General features: G+C 46.1%; 1 protein-coding gene across 1 annotated transcript in view; it reads right to left on the bottom strand.

Annotated features, from left to right (window-relative positions):
- Positions 1 to 3,416: 3,416 nt before the first annotated feature.
- The window catches only part of EXOC4 (exocyst complex component 4), a 758,369-nt gene continuing 743,696 nt past the window's right edge, over positions 3,417 to 18,089 (bottom strand). The window contains exon 18 of the mRNA XM_036328650.1: positions 3,417 to 3,654. Coding sequence (XP_036184543.1) covers positions 3,417 to 3,654 — 238 coding nt within the window. The remainder of the gene's footprint in view (positions 3,655 to 18,089) is intronic.

The raw sequence follows: 18,089 nt of genomic DNA on the forward strand, positions 1-18,089 counted from the left end.
TGTTAAATGGCATTTAAATATATAAAATAAATATCAAAAATGTAAATCTTTGTTTTACTATGGTTGCAAATATCAAAAAATTTCTATATGTGACACAGCACCAGCGTTAAGTTAGGGTTTTTCAAAATGCTGACAGGCCGAGCTCAGAAGGTTCGCCATCACTGCTTTGCAAAGTCAGCGGGAATCGGAGGCCACGCTTCTACTGGGATACAGTGTAGCAGGTACTATGCTCACTTGACAGCTCTGAGGCCCCTTATTTTTCTTTTCAGTTGTGTGAACGTACAAATACTGTACAGTTTAAGAACACACGTGAAGCTGTTACGGGCCACTGCTCTGTCGGTCCCGGGGCCGCCCCCTGCAGGTGAGTGAGTGTCCTGCAATCTTTCTGATCACAGACATCAGTCCTTGGCCCACATATGTTAAAGCGATTTCTCAGATCACACAGGTTTCCTCACGCCTACACCTAGCTCCGCCAGCAGAAGCTCTTCTCCGGGGTTGGCATCTTTTTTAAAGACATTTCCAGCCCCCTGCAGTGGCTTCTGCATCTCATTCCGTTCTTGGTAATTAGCTCTCCCACTGCACCCAGCCCTGTGGCTGCCTCCCTGCACCTCTGCAAAATCCCAGGCGGGCCCCGGCCTCAGCCCACGAGGACACTGCCAGCTGTGCACGCCTCCCTCCAACTTCCGCTTCAGAAAACACTCTGCTACCTTCCACATCTGGCCATTCATTAAGTGCTTCTTATAACAGCCGTGCCTCACTGAGACCGGCTCGGGGCCTTTGCTGAGCCCGTCCCTCTGTGTTTCCTTGTTCTTGGACCTCATTACCCTCCCTCCCAACTGTGACCAGTTTGTCTGACGTCCCTGCCACATTAAGACGGTTGTTCCCAGCTGTGTATTCCGCAAACACGTTGCTTCTCAGGCACAAGCTTGTTGCTCAGGATGCTCCTTGCTTCCGTATCCTGCCAGGACGGCCGTTTTGCTGGTCTTCTCAGATCTGCCCCCGGTGGAGTGAGTCTAGCTGGCCCGAGTCCTGTCACCCTCTGTGCTTTACTGGGAAATGTGTGTCCCCTGGTCCCAGGGAGGCAGCCATAGCGATACCTCAGGGCAAGAGTCCTGAGGACAACGGCCTGGGTCCACTCAGAGCCTGTGAGGCAGGAATCCAGTTTTTCCACCAACAAACAGTCACGGGTGAACTTCAGGTGCTGTGTAGTCAGGGAGGGGACAGTGAACAGTGACATACACCGTCCTGAGCTGCCAGAGGGCATAGCTCAGAGAGAGCAGCAGACGGTTGGGCTGAAGACTTCAGTCCTAGGTCCTGCAAGATGAGAGGCCTTCCGAAGTGAAAGGACAGCTGTGGCCGATGGAGAAGAAGTAAGGGGCCCTGGGAGGACAGCATCAGAGCGGAGGCTGTACGACTCTCCATCAGGGCGGAAGTATAAGCTCTGTGTGACAGGAGCTGTCTCTTGCTGGCCACTGCATGCACCCAGTGCCAGCCGGGCTGGGACGGGCAATTACATCTTTGACTGACTGAGTGGAGGCATTAGCGCAGACATCCATGGGGGTGACCTGACAGGGAGGATCATCAGGATTAGTTGCCAATTCAACTTGGCTGTGCTTGAGGGTTTCTTCCCAGGCCATCTGAAACATAAATCAGTGACTGACAAGCTGAGGAAATATTCAGACAGGAGGTCCCGGAGAGGATCTGGGGCTCCCAGGACTGAGGTCACTCAGCAGGGGGCAGTGCCCCAGGTGGAGGTGGAGGGCCTCCCGGTTTCTGGGTTCCTGGCCCTCTCAAGGGTTGTGCTGTGGGAGCTCAGCCGGTTCTCATGCTCTGTCCTATGAAAGCGATGAGTGTCCTCGTGTCTACAGCCAGCCCACGCCCACCAGCACTGGCACACATATGGCTCAGGAAATGTTTGCTGAATAAAGAATACAAGAAAAACAGCACACCACGTTTAAGCTTCTCAAACACTTTAATGTTCTTTTGTTCCCACCAAGACCAAAGTTGTACAAACAGGTGTCAAATTCTGGACCATTAGGGCGTGAGGAAGGGCCATATGCATCAAAGTCCCTGCTGCTCTCCCTCCCACCTGTGTTCAAGGCGCGTCGCAGTCAGCACACCGCTTTCTTCTGTGACAGATCACCCAAGGGTGCCAAGAGTACTTGGCGACCCTGGGACAGTGGTGAGGCCATGTGGCAGGGGCAGTGAGCACTCACACCCAGGAGCATTTCAGACATGGACTTGTTGACTGGCACATGGAGGGGGGATGCCATAGTTGCCCCTCTCCTAGCATCAGCTGAGCAGATGGGGCTACTTCCTAAGGTGAGAAAGACGGAGGGGCTGATAGGAGGGTAAATGAGCACCTAAGTATCGTTCACACCCAATGTGTCTAGTGAGATGAAAAGTTTTCTAGCCGTTATTTTCTCAGAAAGTGTGGGGAGAAAATAAAAAAGATGACTGAATCACCTTTCATTCTGCCATTTTTGTCATTAATTTGATGGCTCTTGGTTTTGATACGGCAGAAATAAAAATTAAAAGGTAAAAGACCAACTCAGAAGCTGTGGACGAGCCATTGCATATGAAACACAGAGGGCATGCCTGGCCGACGAGGCTCAGTGATTGAGCATCAACCTATGAACCAGGAGGTCACGGGTCAGGGCACATGCCCAGGTTGCAGGCCCGATCCCCAGTAGGGGGCGTGCAGGAGGCAGCCAATCAATGATTCTCTTTCATCATTGATGTTTCTCTCTCTCTCTCTCCCCCTCTCCCTTCCTCTCTGAAATAAAAAAACGAAATAATCAACAACAACAACAACAAAACACACAGAGGGCTCTCCCCCAGCCCAGAGGCGCTCCTGTGCTGCTCAGGTAAGTTTGCTGAGAGCTCCATCCAGCAGAGAAGCCACTCATTTGATCTTGGCAATGGAGACAGAAAACAATGCACATGCACTTATTTCACTGAACTGAAAACTGACAAGGTCAAGAGGGTAAGATCCCTACTGTTTCTGCAAGAGAACCTGTGAAGCAGATTTAGGAAGAGACTGAGGCTTAGGTAGCAGTCTGCCTCCCAAAGACTGCTGGGCAGTAGTAACTCGTGCATTTATTTTCTCAGAGTCCTATTGACACAACCTTCCTCTCGGTCCCATCCAAGTCCCTTTGGAATCGACATCATCAAAGTAGATGTTAAATCAAAACATTCTGTACTGCAAACTCCCTTTGGAGTGGATATGAAAAGCCAAAACTGAAGAGGAAAAAAATCCTTACACCTTCTCTCCACTAAAGCATCTCTCCACGACGACAGCTCAGAATATACCAAATAACATGCCAAAGAAAAAAGTAAGTATAAGTTTGACTAAATAACCAGAAGTGACCATCCCCCACCCCTGACCCCACGCAGTACCCCCCCTCCCGCCCCCGCTACACCGTGGTTATCTTCTTATCCTTGGTGGCCTGCTTGATGGCGGCCTGCTCACAGATGATCTCCTTGAGCCGCTGCAGCCTCGTGTTCTGGGTGGTCTGGTCTCCCACGCCCGTCTGGCTGCGGTGCAGCAAGGTCAGGGCATGGATGTACTCCAGCTCCGTGTACTTCACGCCCTGGTCCACCACCAGGTTCAGGAGCTCGTCAGCCGTGTTGTACAGCATCTCGTAATACTGCCTGAGGAGGAAGAAGAACACTGCTCACCATCTCCTGAGGGATCTGTGTGGCTTTAGTGGTCATGGATCTGCTGTTTATAAATGACTTGGTTTATTTATTCACTAACATTGGTTAATCACTGGGTGTTGTTCTGGGCCCTAGGAATATGATAGATACTGAGACAGACCCGATTTCTGTCTGCTTGGAACTCACTGAGCCTCTACATGACAATAGGAAGCCCTAGGGGATCTCAATGAAGACTTCCTCCTATTGTGCATTTACCTCTAAAGAAAGAAAAGCAGGGCACAAAACCAAGAGGGAGAAAAACAATCATCGGGTGGGCAATGCCAACAGTGTTTGTCTCATTCAATTCTTCACTCATTGCAGGCTCTGTGCAATGCTTGGTTTTCTCCTCTAAAAGTGGGATAATAATAGTACCTACCTCTTAGGATTATTGGAAAAATTAATCAATCTATATAAAGCACCTAGAATGGTGCCCAACACAATTATACATGCTCCATAAACATTAGCCGTTAGAAATATAATAATAATAATGTATTAATAGCAATGCAATAATGGTAATCGTATACAATGATGAGCAAGCCATGGTCTCTTTCCTCAAATGGCTCAGAGACAAGTAGGAAAGGTAATGAGAAGCAGAGAAATCATCACTGCATTTTTGCTGACAAGTTCATGTCCACGTGCTGTCATTTCCCCTCGCGGCACCTAGTGAGCTGTGATTATCCCCTTTCTCGGATAAGGGAACTGAAAGCACAGAGGAGTTAGGGGCTTGCCCATGTCAGAGACAGCGAGTGACTGTGCCAGGATAGGAACCTGGGTTTCTGACTCTCAGTCCGATACTCTTTCTTCAAGGACATAGCCGAGAAGAGCTTGCCAAGTGCCACAGGGAGGTGTTAGTGCCTGAGGAAGGGGAAATCACATCTCGCTGAGGGGCGGGTGAAGAATCCAGGAAGTCTTCGTGGGGTAGGACCCTGCCAGGCAGGGTTTACAGGGAGCAAATTCTAGATTAAGGGGAAAGAGAAGAGCATGAGCAAAGGCAGGGCCGGGGGGCCTGGGTAGCCTGCGAAGTGTGGCTGAATGACGGGGAGTCGCAGGAAAAGACAGAAAGTCAAAAGGTAGAGAAGAGAGTCTGACATCAGGCTAGTTGAGTTGATAAAGGGCCCCTCCCCATTCCCAAGGCCCCACTGAGGAGAGCAGAGGCGCTACTCCCAGTCCATCTTCTGTACGATTAATGAGATGGTACGCAAAGCGGTCGGGGAGGGGACTTGGCCAGGACTGAGGGGACAGACCAAGGTAGCGGGTTCAAGGAACCTCAGGGTTGAAGGGATCTGTGGGTCTATCAGGACCCCCTGCTCAGAAATCTTCACTCCTGGGCTTGGGGCCTTGGATTTGTTTCTCCTTCATCAGCAGAAGCTTGAAAAAATGGGTGTCCTAGGGAGAACTAAGCCCTCCTGGGGCAAGGAAGCCTCTGGGGTTCCATAAGCTCAAGAATGTTTTACGAATTGCCGGTACAATGAGACGGGTCAGTGAGAGCCCTGCTGTCTTCACAGGGCTATTTCCTTTTCCTGCTCTGCCAACCTCCTGTTCTAAATAAAATACTCTGTTTAAAAAGAAATAGGGTAAGGAATTCTCCTTAGTGACTATGCCCTACATAGTGGCTGCAATGGAAAGTGCTCATCTTAGACGGCCAGTGCCTGAGTGACTCCTGGCAGCAACTCGTTCAACATCCTGTGCAGGGTCCTCTTGGGGCCGATTCTCTGTAGTGGTTTCAAATGGGTGTTCCGTTTAACCTCCCGGATCCACGTATTCAGGAATCGATGCTCAAGGATAACCTTGAATGCAGACAGAGGCACTGCTGAGAGAAGGGACATGTGCTTTCTCACCTCCAGAGGTCTGGGGCCCAGTACCGGCTCAAGTCAGAAACTTGTTTGAAGTTTCATGTTAAGCATAAAATCCACACGACCTACTCCCCCTCCATAACAAATCTGTTGTAATTAAAAAAACAACAAACTAACTTATAAAGACCCAATGCTGTAGGAAGAGGCATCCTATTTACCCGGTGGCTTCACACATCTTCTGGCTTCCTCCCCGTTTGGACAAATGAGGCCCGCCTTATCTAATTCTGTTTCCCTTGCATGCACAGATGAGCCAGGGACTGCCCATTTGTAGAACTAAGCACACATTTAAAAATGTCTCAGGAAGAACACACGTTCAAATCTAGATCTACAGATGGAATGAGAGAGAATTGGGGCCGGGGTTTCTTTCAAAGCTCCAAGGGACTAGGTAGCTGCAGTTCTACACTGAAGGTTCCCACACTGCAGAGCGCCTGGGGAGCGTGGGAAAAGTACCGGCTCTGAGGCCCCTCCCCAGGTCCTCCTATTCCCAAAGGTTCTGAGGCTGGGCCAGGAGGCTGTGCAGGGTCTGCTTGGTGTGGGAACAGATGCAGACCCCTGCCCATCTCCTTGAGCCAAGGACCAATAGCATTAGGGAAGGAGACAGAAGCAGTAAGTGGGCTGTAATGCTTTTCAATGAGATGAAACCAAAAGAATCGGGTTTCTTTGTATTATGATGCTGATATTTTCATCATTTATCTTAAGAAGTATCATTGAACCCATGAGATCAGATGAAATTGTATTTCTGTTGAAAGAAATCGGATGAATTGTTTCCAGAGGTGAATGGCTGGTTTTCTACAGAGACCGCTATTCCACGCTGGGAACAAACAACGAAAGGAAGAGGCCTGGATTTCTAGTCGTGGGTCCCCCAGTGTGATGAGTGATAAAGGACATGCCACCCAGGCCCTTAATGTTGCAATATCCTCTGTGCAATGAAGATCTTTATAAATCCCAGAATGACACTCTGGCGGGGACTGAGAGACTAAAAGAGTCCTCAGGAGCCTCGGATAAACAGCGCTTCGGAATCGCGAAGCTGAGTTATTAAACAAAATTGACAGGTAACTGATGGTGTATTTTCTGTAGTTAGGGGGAAAAAACTCCCCATAACCACGATGATATATTAGATCATAAAGAAACATAAATATTTAAAGACAGAATGAAATTCATTCATCTTTCAGAATAGCACCCAGTCGCAAATAGTACTAAATCAGCCCAGCAGTGGGGAGGTGGAGAAAGGGTGCCATAAGGTGCCCTGAGGAGAAAATAGGAAAGTGCCCCAAACTACACAATTAGAATGAGCTTCTATGATAAACATTGCCATGCTGAAATGAAATCACGCAAACCAACTGGGATAAATAATTTATCAGCACTTATTGAGGCCTCGGGAAAATGAAAGCTTGATCTTTTATCACCAAGTGTTAAAACAGCAGCCCTGGCTTCCCAGGCACGTTTTACGGTAGATAGCACTTGACTTAGCTGCTGGGATGGGATTGCATGCTGCCGTGAGTTTGACATGCTTGGTTTAGACCCTTTTGGCTCATGACTTGTGAGCGAGTCTCTTCATAGCCCATAACATCACAGGGCCAATGGCTAGACCTAGACCAAATGTCCCCTTCTGGAAACCGGAGTTTATTGTCTTCCTGATGGGTGGGACATCTTGTGACAGGAAGTCCCCTCTTGTGCACATGGTAATATTAATAATAATATCTACCTTTTAGCTCCATTAACACAATCCACCCTTGGGTGTAGGTACTGCAGTCATCTATTATTATTTTTAAATATTTTCATTGATTTCAGAGAGAGGAAGGGAGAAGAGAGAGATAGAAACATCAATGATGAGAGAGAATCACTGATTGGCTGCCTCCTGCATGCCCCGTACTGGGGATCAAGTCCGCAACCTGGGCATGTGCCCTTGACTGGAATCAAACCTGGGACCCTTCAGTTCACAGGCCGATGCTCTGTCCATTGAGCCAAACCAGTTAGGGCCAATCATCCATTATTTACAGACTATTGGCGTGGTGCACGATTCATGCACATTGAAAGAAAATTAATTAGAAGAAATATTTTAATATCACTATTTGCCCTTTCTCTATAATAGAAGTGTCAACCACATTCACGGTCAACAATGACAGATCGAAACACACATGTGCGATTGGCGCCAGCGAGAGCTTTATAATGTATCGCACATGCGTGAGTCAATGTTTATTTTTAAATTTCCAGTGTGCATCATATGTACCAGCCGGCCGGTTGGTGGGACGGACATCCAGCCGGTCACTTAGCCTTTTCTATATATAGATTGCCAGTGCGTGTCATATGTGCTGGCTGGTCAGACGGTTGGACGGATGGACAGTCGGTCACTTAGCCTTTTATATCTATAGATGAGCAAACAGAGCGTTAGCAAGTGATTTGTCTGAGGCCCCGAATGGAGGGCTTTGAACCCTGGACTCACTCCAAAGCCACCCGAATACAGAAATATCTGAGACTGTAAAAAGCAAAAGTACTAATTTCGAAGAATACTTGTGTAGCTCATTCATTTTTAGTATGATTTAGGAAATATGAATTGAATAAAATTCGCATAATGACTCAACTCTCTGCCTTCTATTGTATGGTGGCAATACAAGCTAGTATTTTGGCAATTCAAAATTCACTTCCACACTCTGCAGTTATAGTTGAGTAACAGTGGGCTTGATCTGGGAATTCAGTGCTCTAAACCAAATAACGAAGTCACTTTGTAAATCCAGCATTTAGAACTCACAGGAAAGCTTTTCGGCTTGTTCGTTCATTTTGTCACCTCCCTTTACTCCTCCCTTTTTGCCCCTCCAAGCTAGTAATGGACGAGGTGACCTTTCTTTCTAAAAGCTGGCTGCCCTTCTGACTCATTACTTCCTCCAGGAAGGGAGAGAATTAAGTGGTTTCACTGTAAAGACTTTCTCATTTAGTCCTCCTGAGATAAAGAGTGTGCTAATGTCAAGAAGAGACTTAGGCTCTGAAGTTGGCTTTTTAAAGTTTTAAAGAAAGAACAGTTTACCGGAATATAGCTCAGTAATAACTGCTGCTCCTCATGTGCCTTTTAGCCAATAGTTGCAGCATTTTGAACACTTAAATAAAAATCAAGTTGTAGACGTGCCAATGAATTATCAGTTAAAACATTCAACTCCTGTTTTCCTGCTCACTCGGTGGTACATGTGACAATAAGCAGGGAGATGGAAAGAGAGAAAAGAAAGGAACTGAATAATCTATAAGCTAGATAATCATCCCATAAATAATTGAGAGGTAGTTACAGCCGAAAGACTTGGGGAAATAAAAAAACACTCCGGAGACCACCTACAGTCAGATTCTCGGGAATTCTCACTGCCCAACCAGCTGTGTGACCTTGGGCAGATGCTATCAGCTCCTGGGACCTCCGCTTCCCAAGAAACACAAAGAGGCTAGAGCAGGCGCTGCTTAAGCACCAGCATTTTTGGATTTTAAAACCTTTACAGCATCCTCTGCCTGGGCCTTTAAAATCGTGGGCTTCCACCAGAATTATCGGTGCCGATTTCCCCGAGCCGTGACTGCAAGATGCTGTAGCTGTGGATTTGAAAACATTCTGAACCAGCGGAAACTTAGCTCACGGCGCCTCCCAGACCACAAATAACCTGGACGGCAGTCCCGTGTGACGGAATACATTCGTTTATGGAAAAAGATAATGTGATTGCTCTCATTTGCCTTCCCCTTCAAAGAGCTTAGAGTTTATCATAGACAAGACTGAAAGTGCTAATCTGAAATAGTTAATGAAGTTACTTTCATTTTAGGAATGAGAAAACTAAGACAGAGAAAAGTGAAAGCATTTTTCGAGAGTTGGGGGCAGAATTAGATTTAGATGCTATACTGGGCTCAATTCTAACACCCCCGACAACAGGTGGGGCAGGGTTTTGTTCTGGTCAGGCCACTCCAGAAGCAAAGGGAAGTATGGCCTTTAGAAGCATCAGTGTGAAATTCCCTCCCCTGGCGGAAAGGAAATCCCGGAGGTGGAGAGAGCTGGGGGTGTCTCTGGAAGGCTGGCACGGGCTTCCTCCATGTCATTTACCCCTATTTTCTTCATATAAAGGGACACACACACACACACACACACACACACACACACACACACACACACCAGGGCCCTTGGTCAGTGGCATGTGCTTAAGTGGCAGTCACCTACTGGCCTGGTTCTGACACTCCCCACGCTGCAGCAGGATGGGGGTGTCTCGCCTGGGAAGACACTAACAGTTAAAGCAGCTGGGCTCAGCCCTGCTGGGAATGCATCCTGGTATCTTTCCTAGCTGCAGCCACAGCCTTGCCTCATTTCTCTTAAAACACACACCCACAATCACTCGACACCAAGGAATTCCTCTGAGACCCACCCCTGGAGATGGTGACCTCTCCCAACTCAGTAACACTTGCGGAAAAGGGGGAAAATTGCTTTTTGTTCCCTTAGCTACAAACTCTGCTCCCCACCTCTGGAACACATCCTACATTTATAAAGAACTGTGGTTGAAATTTCCTCTTCAACAATGCAAGGATTCATAGTCACTCTCTGCTGCATCAGATAATTTTTTAAATTAAGTTTTCTACAACAGGGCTGGGAGAAGATCTGCATTTTAAATTCAGCACAATTAAAACAGTGTCTCTCTGGTCTGGGCACTGCCTTTGGTCAAACTCCAATTGTATGAATAATTATTCCGTCCATTAAGAAGTCTGCCCAGCTTCTCCTCCCATTTTGAAGGTTTTAATAAATATTGATCAGGCACATTTCTGTTTGCACTTGCCAAAGCAATTCTGATGGATTCATCTTCTGATGTTATCAAATAATGAAATATAAAAGAGTGAATAGAATTACCCTCTTGTTCTGTGATTTTTTATTTAGGTCCTTCATTTTACTTTCATAATTGCATTTGTCTTATACTCCTGTAAATGTTCGTTTGATTATCAAAGGGTGAGTCCAGGTTGGTTAAGGAGAGCTGTTCTGTGCTAAATATCACTTTAGAGAGTCTTTTCCATTAAAAAAACCCCAAATTATCTAATAGCACAGGTTGATAAAAGGACCTCGTATTATGCAGTTTGGTGGCCTCAAAGCTACATGATTTTTACCTATTAGCACATGGCCCTTATTGGATATTATCTGTTAAACTATATATTCTCAGATTAGTGATCTGGGAAACAACTGCTGAGATATGCTGAATAAAAATAATTCAGATGCCCTGTGGTCTTTCGGTGTGAAGTAATGAAATGGAATTATTGTCTGGCTGGTGTGGCTCAGTTGGTTGAGTGTCGTCCTATGCACCGAAGGGTTGCCAGTTCGATTCCCGGTCAGGGCACATACTTGGGTTTTGGGTTTGATCCCCAGTCAGGGAGCAAACAGAAGGCGACTGATCAATGTTTCTCTCTCACGTTGATGTTTCCCCCCTCTCTCCATCTCCCTTCGTCTCTCTCTAAAATCAATTAAAAAATTGAAGTGGAATTATCAATAAATAATGCAAAGAATTTTTTCAAAGGACAACCTAATATTATTACTAGTGTTTAGGGAGCTCTAATAGCATTTTAAATGCTAATATAATGCAGAAAGGTATAGTCCTTGTTGCAAGAAGCTTCTTTTATCTACACTTCAAAAAAAATCCAATCCAATCCAGGCCCAGATCAAAGGTATCTGAGGCACTAGGCCAATGCTCTCATGGAAAGTAAGGTAAAACTGGGGGTTACTAGCCACCCAGCCCACCCATACTACCCCCAAAGAGTCTGAGGGCCCTAGAGAAGGTGCAGACCCAAGCTCGCTGCTCTAGGTGACTCGCAGAGTGAGTGACGGGATGGAGAAGTGAACGGGTGACAGTGTTGGGTTTCTGTGTTTACAATATGGAGCTCCTTCTCCACCTGTGATTGGGGAGACAGGTATGGACTGCATGGCTTTGCTGGGAAAGCCTGACCATTAGAGCATCATGCCAGTGAGGTCAGGGTGAGGGCTGGTTTTGGTAGGTTCCAGTTCGTTCTATTCTTGTGCCACTGCCTCTGCCTCTGGCCAGCAGCTCACAAATGTGTGAAGCCAAGGACTGGATGGGGTTGCTGAACAGTTCACTGCAAGCGATTATCACTGCCCGGGGTGCTGGACGCAAAGACTGCTTGCTATTCAGCCATTAGTTGGCTGAGTTAGTCAAACCCGACTCCTGACCTTTTGGTCCTAGTTAGAAATCCTAATCCAGGTCTCTTGTTTGTTCTAAGAGATTTCTCTACTTTGCTGAGGCAAGAGACCACATCTTTTAGGACTGAAGAGCCAGAAAGGAAATGATTTTGGCAGAGAAACACAAACACCAGCAGATTATTAGAAAAGTGTGGGCGCATGCAAATCGGCAGGTTCCAATGGCAAAACTCGACATGTTTACTGGACCTTTATGGTTATGTATGAGAGAGATCGAAATAAGACAAAGCTGCAAAATGAGCCACCTGAGATCCAGGGACACGTGACTCAGGATGTCAGGTAAAAAATGAGAGACTAAATCAGAAGGAGCTAATGGAAATATGTAGAGCATCCAGCAGGGTTTAATTAAAGACCCAAACACTGCCAATGGGTAGCGTGTGAGTCTGGGAGATGAAAAGACCTCTGCGGGTGATATATATTTGGATGTCAGTGAGTCATTTTGCACAGTGCCTCCAAAAATATTACTAGCAAAATGAATTTAGTCTGAATGGCTACCCCTGATAAGACATGGGCTGAAAAACAAACAAAGGGTAGTGATAAAGGCAAACCAACTCATTCAGAAGAGAAAGCAGCTGGTGAATGCTGAGGACACTGGCTAATAACTGACCTCACTTAACACCTTAATTAATGTGCAAAAACATACAGAGTGCTGGAAGCCGCATATGTTACCCAATGGGGAAAGGCCGTGAACAGAGAAAAAGAAAGAGAAATACTGTAAGGACCCTAGAGCAGCCCAAGTGCATTTGTGTGGAAGAAATTCCAACCTCCTATATCCCATAGCTGGGAGAAGCTTAGAACAGCACTGGGAAACATGGTCCATGAGGGTGTATGTGTGTGAGGTAGAGGGATGTCCCCAGAGCATTTTCTTACTTCCTGTGACAAACACTGCTGGTTACAGGACAAGGAGGTGATGACCATCTCTGTTCTTGTACTTCATAGTTGTGGATGGCTTTTTCCTGTAAGCCATTCGAAAGGAAATCAGAAAAGAGTGCCAAATGGGATTAAAAGGACAGAAGGTTGGAGGAAAATAGAAGCATAAAAGAGATTCAGTCCAGTTTTTGCTCAAATGTCAGCTTATCTGTAAGTGAGGGCATTGGGAAGGAGAGGTTTTCCCTGACCACCTTATCTAAAACTAGAGGCCCTATGCACGAAAATTCATGCAAGAGTCGGCCTTCCTTCCCCCGCTGCCGGCACCTGCTTCCCTCTGGCACCTGGGACCCGGGCTTCCCTCCTCTGGCTGTCCGCAGGCACCCAGGACCCGGGCTGGCTTCCCTCGGGCTGCCCGCAGGCACCTGGGCTGGCTTCCCTCTGGCCCCGGCTTGGTCAGGAAGGACATCAGGAATGACATCCAGAAGATGTCCAGTCTAATGAGCATATTACCCTTTTATTATTATAGATGATACCTGCCCTTTGTCATCAAGCTCTGTCCCTTTTCTGAGTTTTACTTTTGTTTTTAGCTCTTACCTCCATCTAAAAATGTATCTTTCCAAAAATATCTTAAGATATATTTTATCAGTATAAAGTACATATTTGGTAAGTATACTAGTATGTATAAAGCTAGAGATGCGGGGTAATGCAGTGGTTAGCTAAGAGCCTGGATTCGGGAACCGGGGGCTGGACTCTGACTATTGGTGTGATCGTGGGCTATGTATTCATCTCTCTGTGCCTTCTTTTCATTTGAGAAAGGAAATAGTAATGGGGAGAGGGGGTGTTATAAGGATTGGATGATGAACAGTGGCTGCAATAGAGTGTTTATTACACAAATACGTGTCTGCCCCACCCCTTCGTAGAGAAGGGCTGGACTCTGTCACTCCTTGTTACCCGCTGGCCTGAGAACAGGGCTCTGAGTGGTGTTGAATAAATCAAAAGGAATGAATGAATGAAAGAGCCAACAGTCAGTAAGTCTCGCTGAGTGGCACAATGCAAACAGTAATCTGATGCTTTGACGCTGGAAAGGAGGAACTATGGCTAACAGCGGCTCCGTGTAAGGGCCACAGTACTCTGGTGCTGTTCTGAGCAGGAGGTGTGGGGCGCCTCGACGCTGGGATAACTGGATGCAAATGGAAAAGGGGAGCACGGAGGGAGAGATGCACTTCTGCCTGAGGATCTGCAATCCTCTACTTATCTTTCCTTCTCTGGTGGAAACAGACATGAGACCTTGGCTGTTTCTTGGCCTGTCTGGACTTCAGCTTCCTCATTTACCCCATGAGATGAATAATACCACTTACAGGTTAGGTCTGAGGATGAAAGCAAACGATCGGCAGGACACTTGCTATGTAACAGTGGAAAGGAGAACAGCTCACTGGTCTTGTGCTCGTTAAAGGCCACCTCTGTGTTAGTTCTTCCTTCACAACTGTATGGGGTATCATTTCCCCTACACTGCAATGGTTTTTATCAATCCTTCCCTCTCCACTTGGAAGAAAGGTTCATCTTCTTTCTTTTCCTAAGATTAACCCTATGCCTTTGATCCCAATGCCTCTCAATGCTTTTAGGACCCTGCTGGGGTTTTTTTTGTTTGTTTCAATTCCTGTGTCTGGTATCTACCCCTGAAAACAAAACAAAGCCAAACAACTGGCCCCAAACCTTGCACTCCCCCCTCTCATTGTTTCTTTTCTTCTTTCATTGTTGATTTCCAGAAAAAAATCATTTTTATGCCCGAAAGCCGCCATTCTGTCTGAAATTATATTTATAAAGGTCACCAATGACACCCTAGTGCAAAAACACAATGGCCTTTGCTTAGCAGGCCCCCCCCCCCCCACAGTTCTCCATCCTAAAGTCAACTCGCATGGAGCCCCGTTATTTAGGCCCCTCCCAGCTCCCACAGCGACTCTGGTTTTCACTGGCCCCTCCCCTGTCTGCCCACTGAGGGCATTCCTGCCCGCCAGGCGCGGGCCCTCTGTCTTTTCTTTGCTTCCAAAAGTCTTCTCTGTACATGAGATGTTTTCTCTTTCTCTCTTAAGATCTGGTCTCTTATCCAGTTTGCCTCAGGGGATAGAGCATCAGCCTGCAGACTGAAGGGTCCTGGGTTGATTCCGGTCAATGGCACATGCCTGGGTTGTGGGCTCAATCCCCAGCGGGGGGCATGCAGGAGGCAACTGATCAATGATTCTCTCTCATCATTGATGTTCCTATCTCTTTCTCCCTCTCCCTTCCTCTCTGAAATCAATAATATATATATATATATATATATATATATATATATATATATATATATATATATATATATACATATATATATACACACACACACACACACACACACACATACATACATATAATCTGGTCTCTTAATATCAAAGCTTCATTTTCTCTGATTTGCAGACATTTTTACCAGATGCCTTATCAGGTAGCCCCCCGACTTCCAAATTTTGCTTAACAGAAGTATAGTTGGCAAAACCTCAAAATAGTAACATGGGGGTGTTAAAAGGATCAAATGAAGAACCATGGCTGGAATGAGTAAGTGCTGTGTGAGTGTCTACTATGTAAATAAGCTCACTTTTGAGTTTCTGCTCTTCCACCTCTTTTGATGATGATCCCCAGGTCTATCATTATAGCATCTTTTGTTCATTTCTTCTTTCCACTCGCAGCATCACAGATCTTAATCACTGCTCATTGGGCTATTACAACAGTCACCTAATTCGGTCTCACACAAGCATTAACTCCTCCCAGGCCAGTTTAACAAGAGCCACAACCACAACTTGTGTGTTTACTAGTGCTAATAGGGTTAAGCCCAGACTCTGATACCCAAGGCCTTTTAAAGATCTGGCCCCCAGTCCACCTTTCCTCCCACTTTTCCCCTGCATCAACCTGCTATTTAAGCCAAACTGAGCTACTCACTGAGCTACTCTGTGTCTGTGTATCCAAAACCCAACAACCTTCAAGACTCCCGAAACCCTCTGTCCGCTATGAGCTATCTGAGCCGTTCTCTCTTCCGTTACTTACTGCATGGGTCACCCTTAACATGTATCATTCAGAGAAGTGTCTGGTTTTTTAAAAAAATTATTTTTGACATGGTGATACAATAAAGAAAGGTATAGGTATGTTATTACTTACATAAACTTGGAAAAGTTACTTGACTTTTTTGGGCCTCAGTTTCCTTATCCATAAAATGAGGATATTGATAGGACCTACTCATAGGGTTGCTAGGAGGAGTAAATGAGTTAATATCTGTAAAGTGCTTAGAACAATGCCTGGCACCTAATATATTTTTATATATTTGTTAAATATATTTGATAAATAAGCAAACAAAACAAAACAGAAATAAAACATAAGGTAAACAGTGCAAAGTCTCTCTCCCACTCCTGTCTGCTGTCCCCAGTGTCTAGATGTCCTTCCAAATACATTGTATACCTACACAAGCACAGCACCCACATCCCCCACACACAGCATGTAAAGAGAAATGGTGTTTACACGCTCCACTGCACTTCGCGTTTTCCACTGAACACTAGATCTTAGAGATGGTTCCATTTCAGTCCACATCAACTTGACTTATTCTTAATGGCTGCAGAGAATTCAACTGTATGGATGTACCATAATGTATATTTATTAACTTCTCCCAGATCGCAGCCTTCTTGACGAAAAAGACTCTGTCTTATGATTCTCTGCAGCATCCTCTGTGCTGAAATAGTACCTTTAAAAATTATTTTTCTATGTGTTTATTTGCTCAACAAATATTTAAGCATTAATTATGCAACAGGGAGTATATCGTAGGTACTGTGGATACAGATGCGAGTAAAACCTAGTCCTTGCTCTCTGGAGGTAGAGTCTGGTGTGGCAGGAGCCGGGCAATTGCAGCAATGTGACAGCAGCTTAAAAAAGGTACAAATGAGACTCTGAGACCAACAGGAGGGGCTATGCACTTAGAGCAATCGGGGAAGATTTTGTGGAGGAGACATTTATGATGAGGCGAACATGAGAGAAAGTACTCGAGTGAAGAAAATGGGACGTGTGAAGTGTGTGGAGAAGTAGGAAGAATGTAGTTTTGGGGGGAACTGCAAATGGTTTACTTCTCACTGGAGTGCAAGTGAGAGGGGAGGAGGAACAGGAGCTAGCAAGGTAAACGCTCCAGCTCTCGGTGGGCCTGCTGTCAGGCCTGAGACCGTGGGCTTCCATGCGAGGTGGAAGAGGGGTGGGGGGCGAGACTGCTTAGAGTTGTCAGCCTTGCATTAGCCTGGGTGGCAAGACAAAACAATGATCTATTATTACCAGGCTTTAATGAAAGAAGATACTTTAAGACTCCTCAAGTAGAAAAGAAAGAATCTCAGAACTAAAGGTCCATGTTTTCTTTTATGAGAAACTCACAAACTTACTACACGGTCATTATTTCCCTAACTTTCCTGGGGATGAGGATAGCTGACACCCTGGCACTTGGGAATAATTCTGTAATTGATGTGGAGGAATCTGAAGACAGAGGGTTTTAGAGAGTTGGCCATGAGGCCATGTGTGATGTAGAGACCCCTCCCGCACAGGGTGGAGGACACAGTCTGAGAAGCAGGAGTGCCTTCAGGCTGTGGGACCACCCAGCTTCTCCTTGTCGCCCAGCTTCTCCTTGTTGCTCAGCTTCTCCTTGTCGCTCAGCTTCTCCTGTCAGAGCGTATCATTCTTTAGGCTTCCTCACCACTCCATGATCCTGAGCTGGACAAAGTCAACCTCAAAGAGAGAGAAGGGTGCCAACATCTCAGCAGAAAAACATGTCGAGGCTGTCACCTCTAGTACCTTCTATCAACATGGCTGTGGGACTATTGCAACACGCACAGCGGGACTAAGACAAGGCTGAGAGGACAGGGAAGGCTGGCAGTGGGAACAGACGAGAGCAGGAGGCACACCTTTTACCCAGAGGCACCGCCATCCCTATCCCTCCACTGGTCTGGTGAAACGTGAGGGAGGGAGGACCTAAGATGCACATAACTGTACTCGTATATAAAATTATAAGTGAGGAGTGCCATCACTATCTTGTTTAATCTCTTGACAAGCACACACAGTGGCTTGATGACCTTAGTTTGGCAGATAAATCGAGAGTCTGAGAAGAAGGCCACAGTGTCATGTGACTGACATGGGATTCTTCACTAGTTATGGGAGCTTCTGGGAATTCCATACCACACAGCGAGAACTTAACAGCAGATCCTTAAGTTTAGCATCAGATTTAAGTCCGGGGAGGGTCTCTGGAGGAAAATGAGATGTAACAGGGTAAAATTAACCACAGGAAAATACGTTCTGTGAGTCAGAGAAAATGGGGGATGAGGGACAGAATAGCACTTTTTTTAAAATGGCCCTTTCCATATAAAAAGATTAGTACAGAGACACAGCAATGCTGCTCTCCTAAGTCTATATGT

This window comes from Myotis myotis, unplaced genomic scaffold (assembly GCF_014108235.1).
Source record: "Myotis myotis isolate mMyoMyo1 unplaced genomic scaffold, mMyoMyo1.p scaffold_m19_p_11, whole genome shotgun sequence".
In the NCBI taxonomy this organism is placed as follows: Eukaryota; Metazoa; Chordata; class Mammalia; order Chiroptera; family Vespertilionidae; genus Myotis; species Myotis myotis.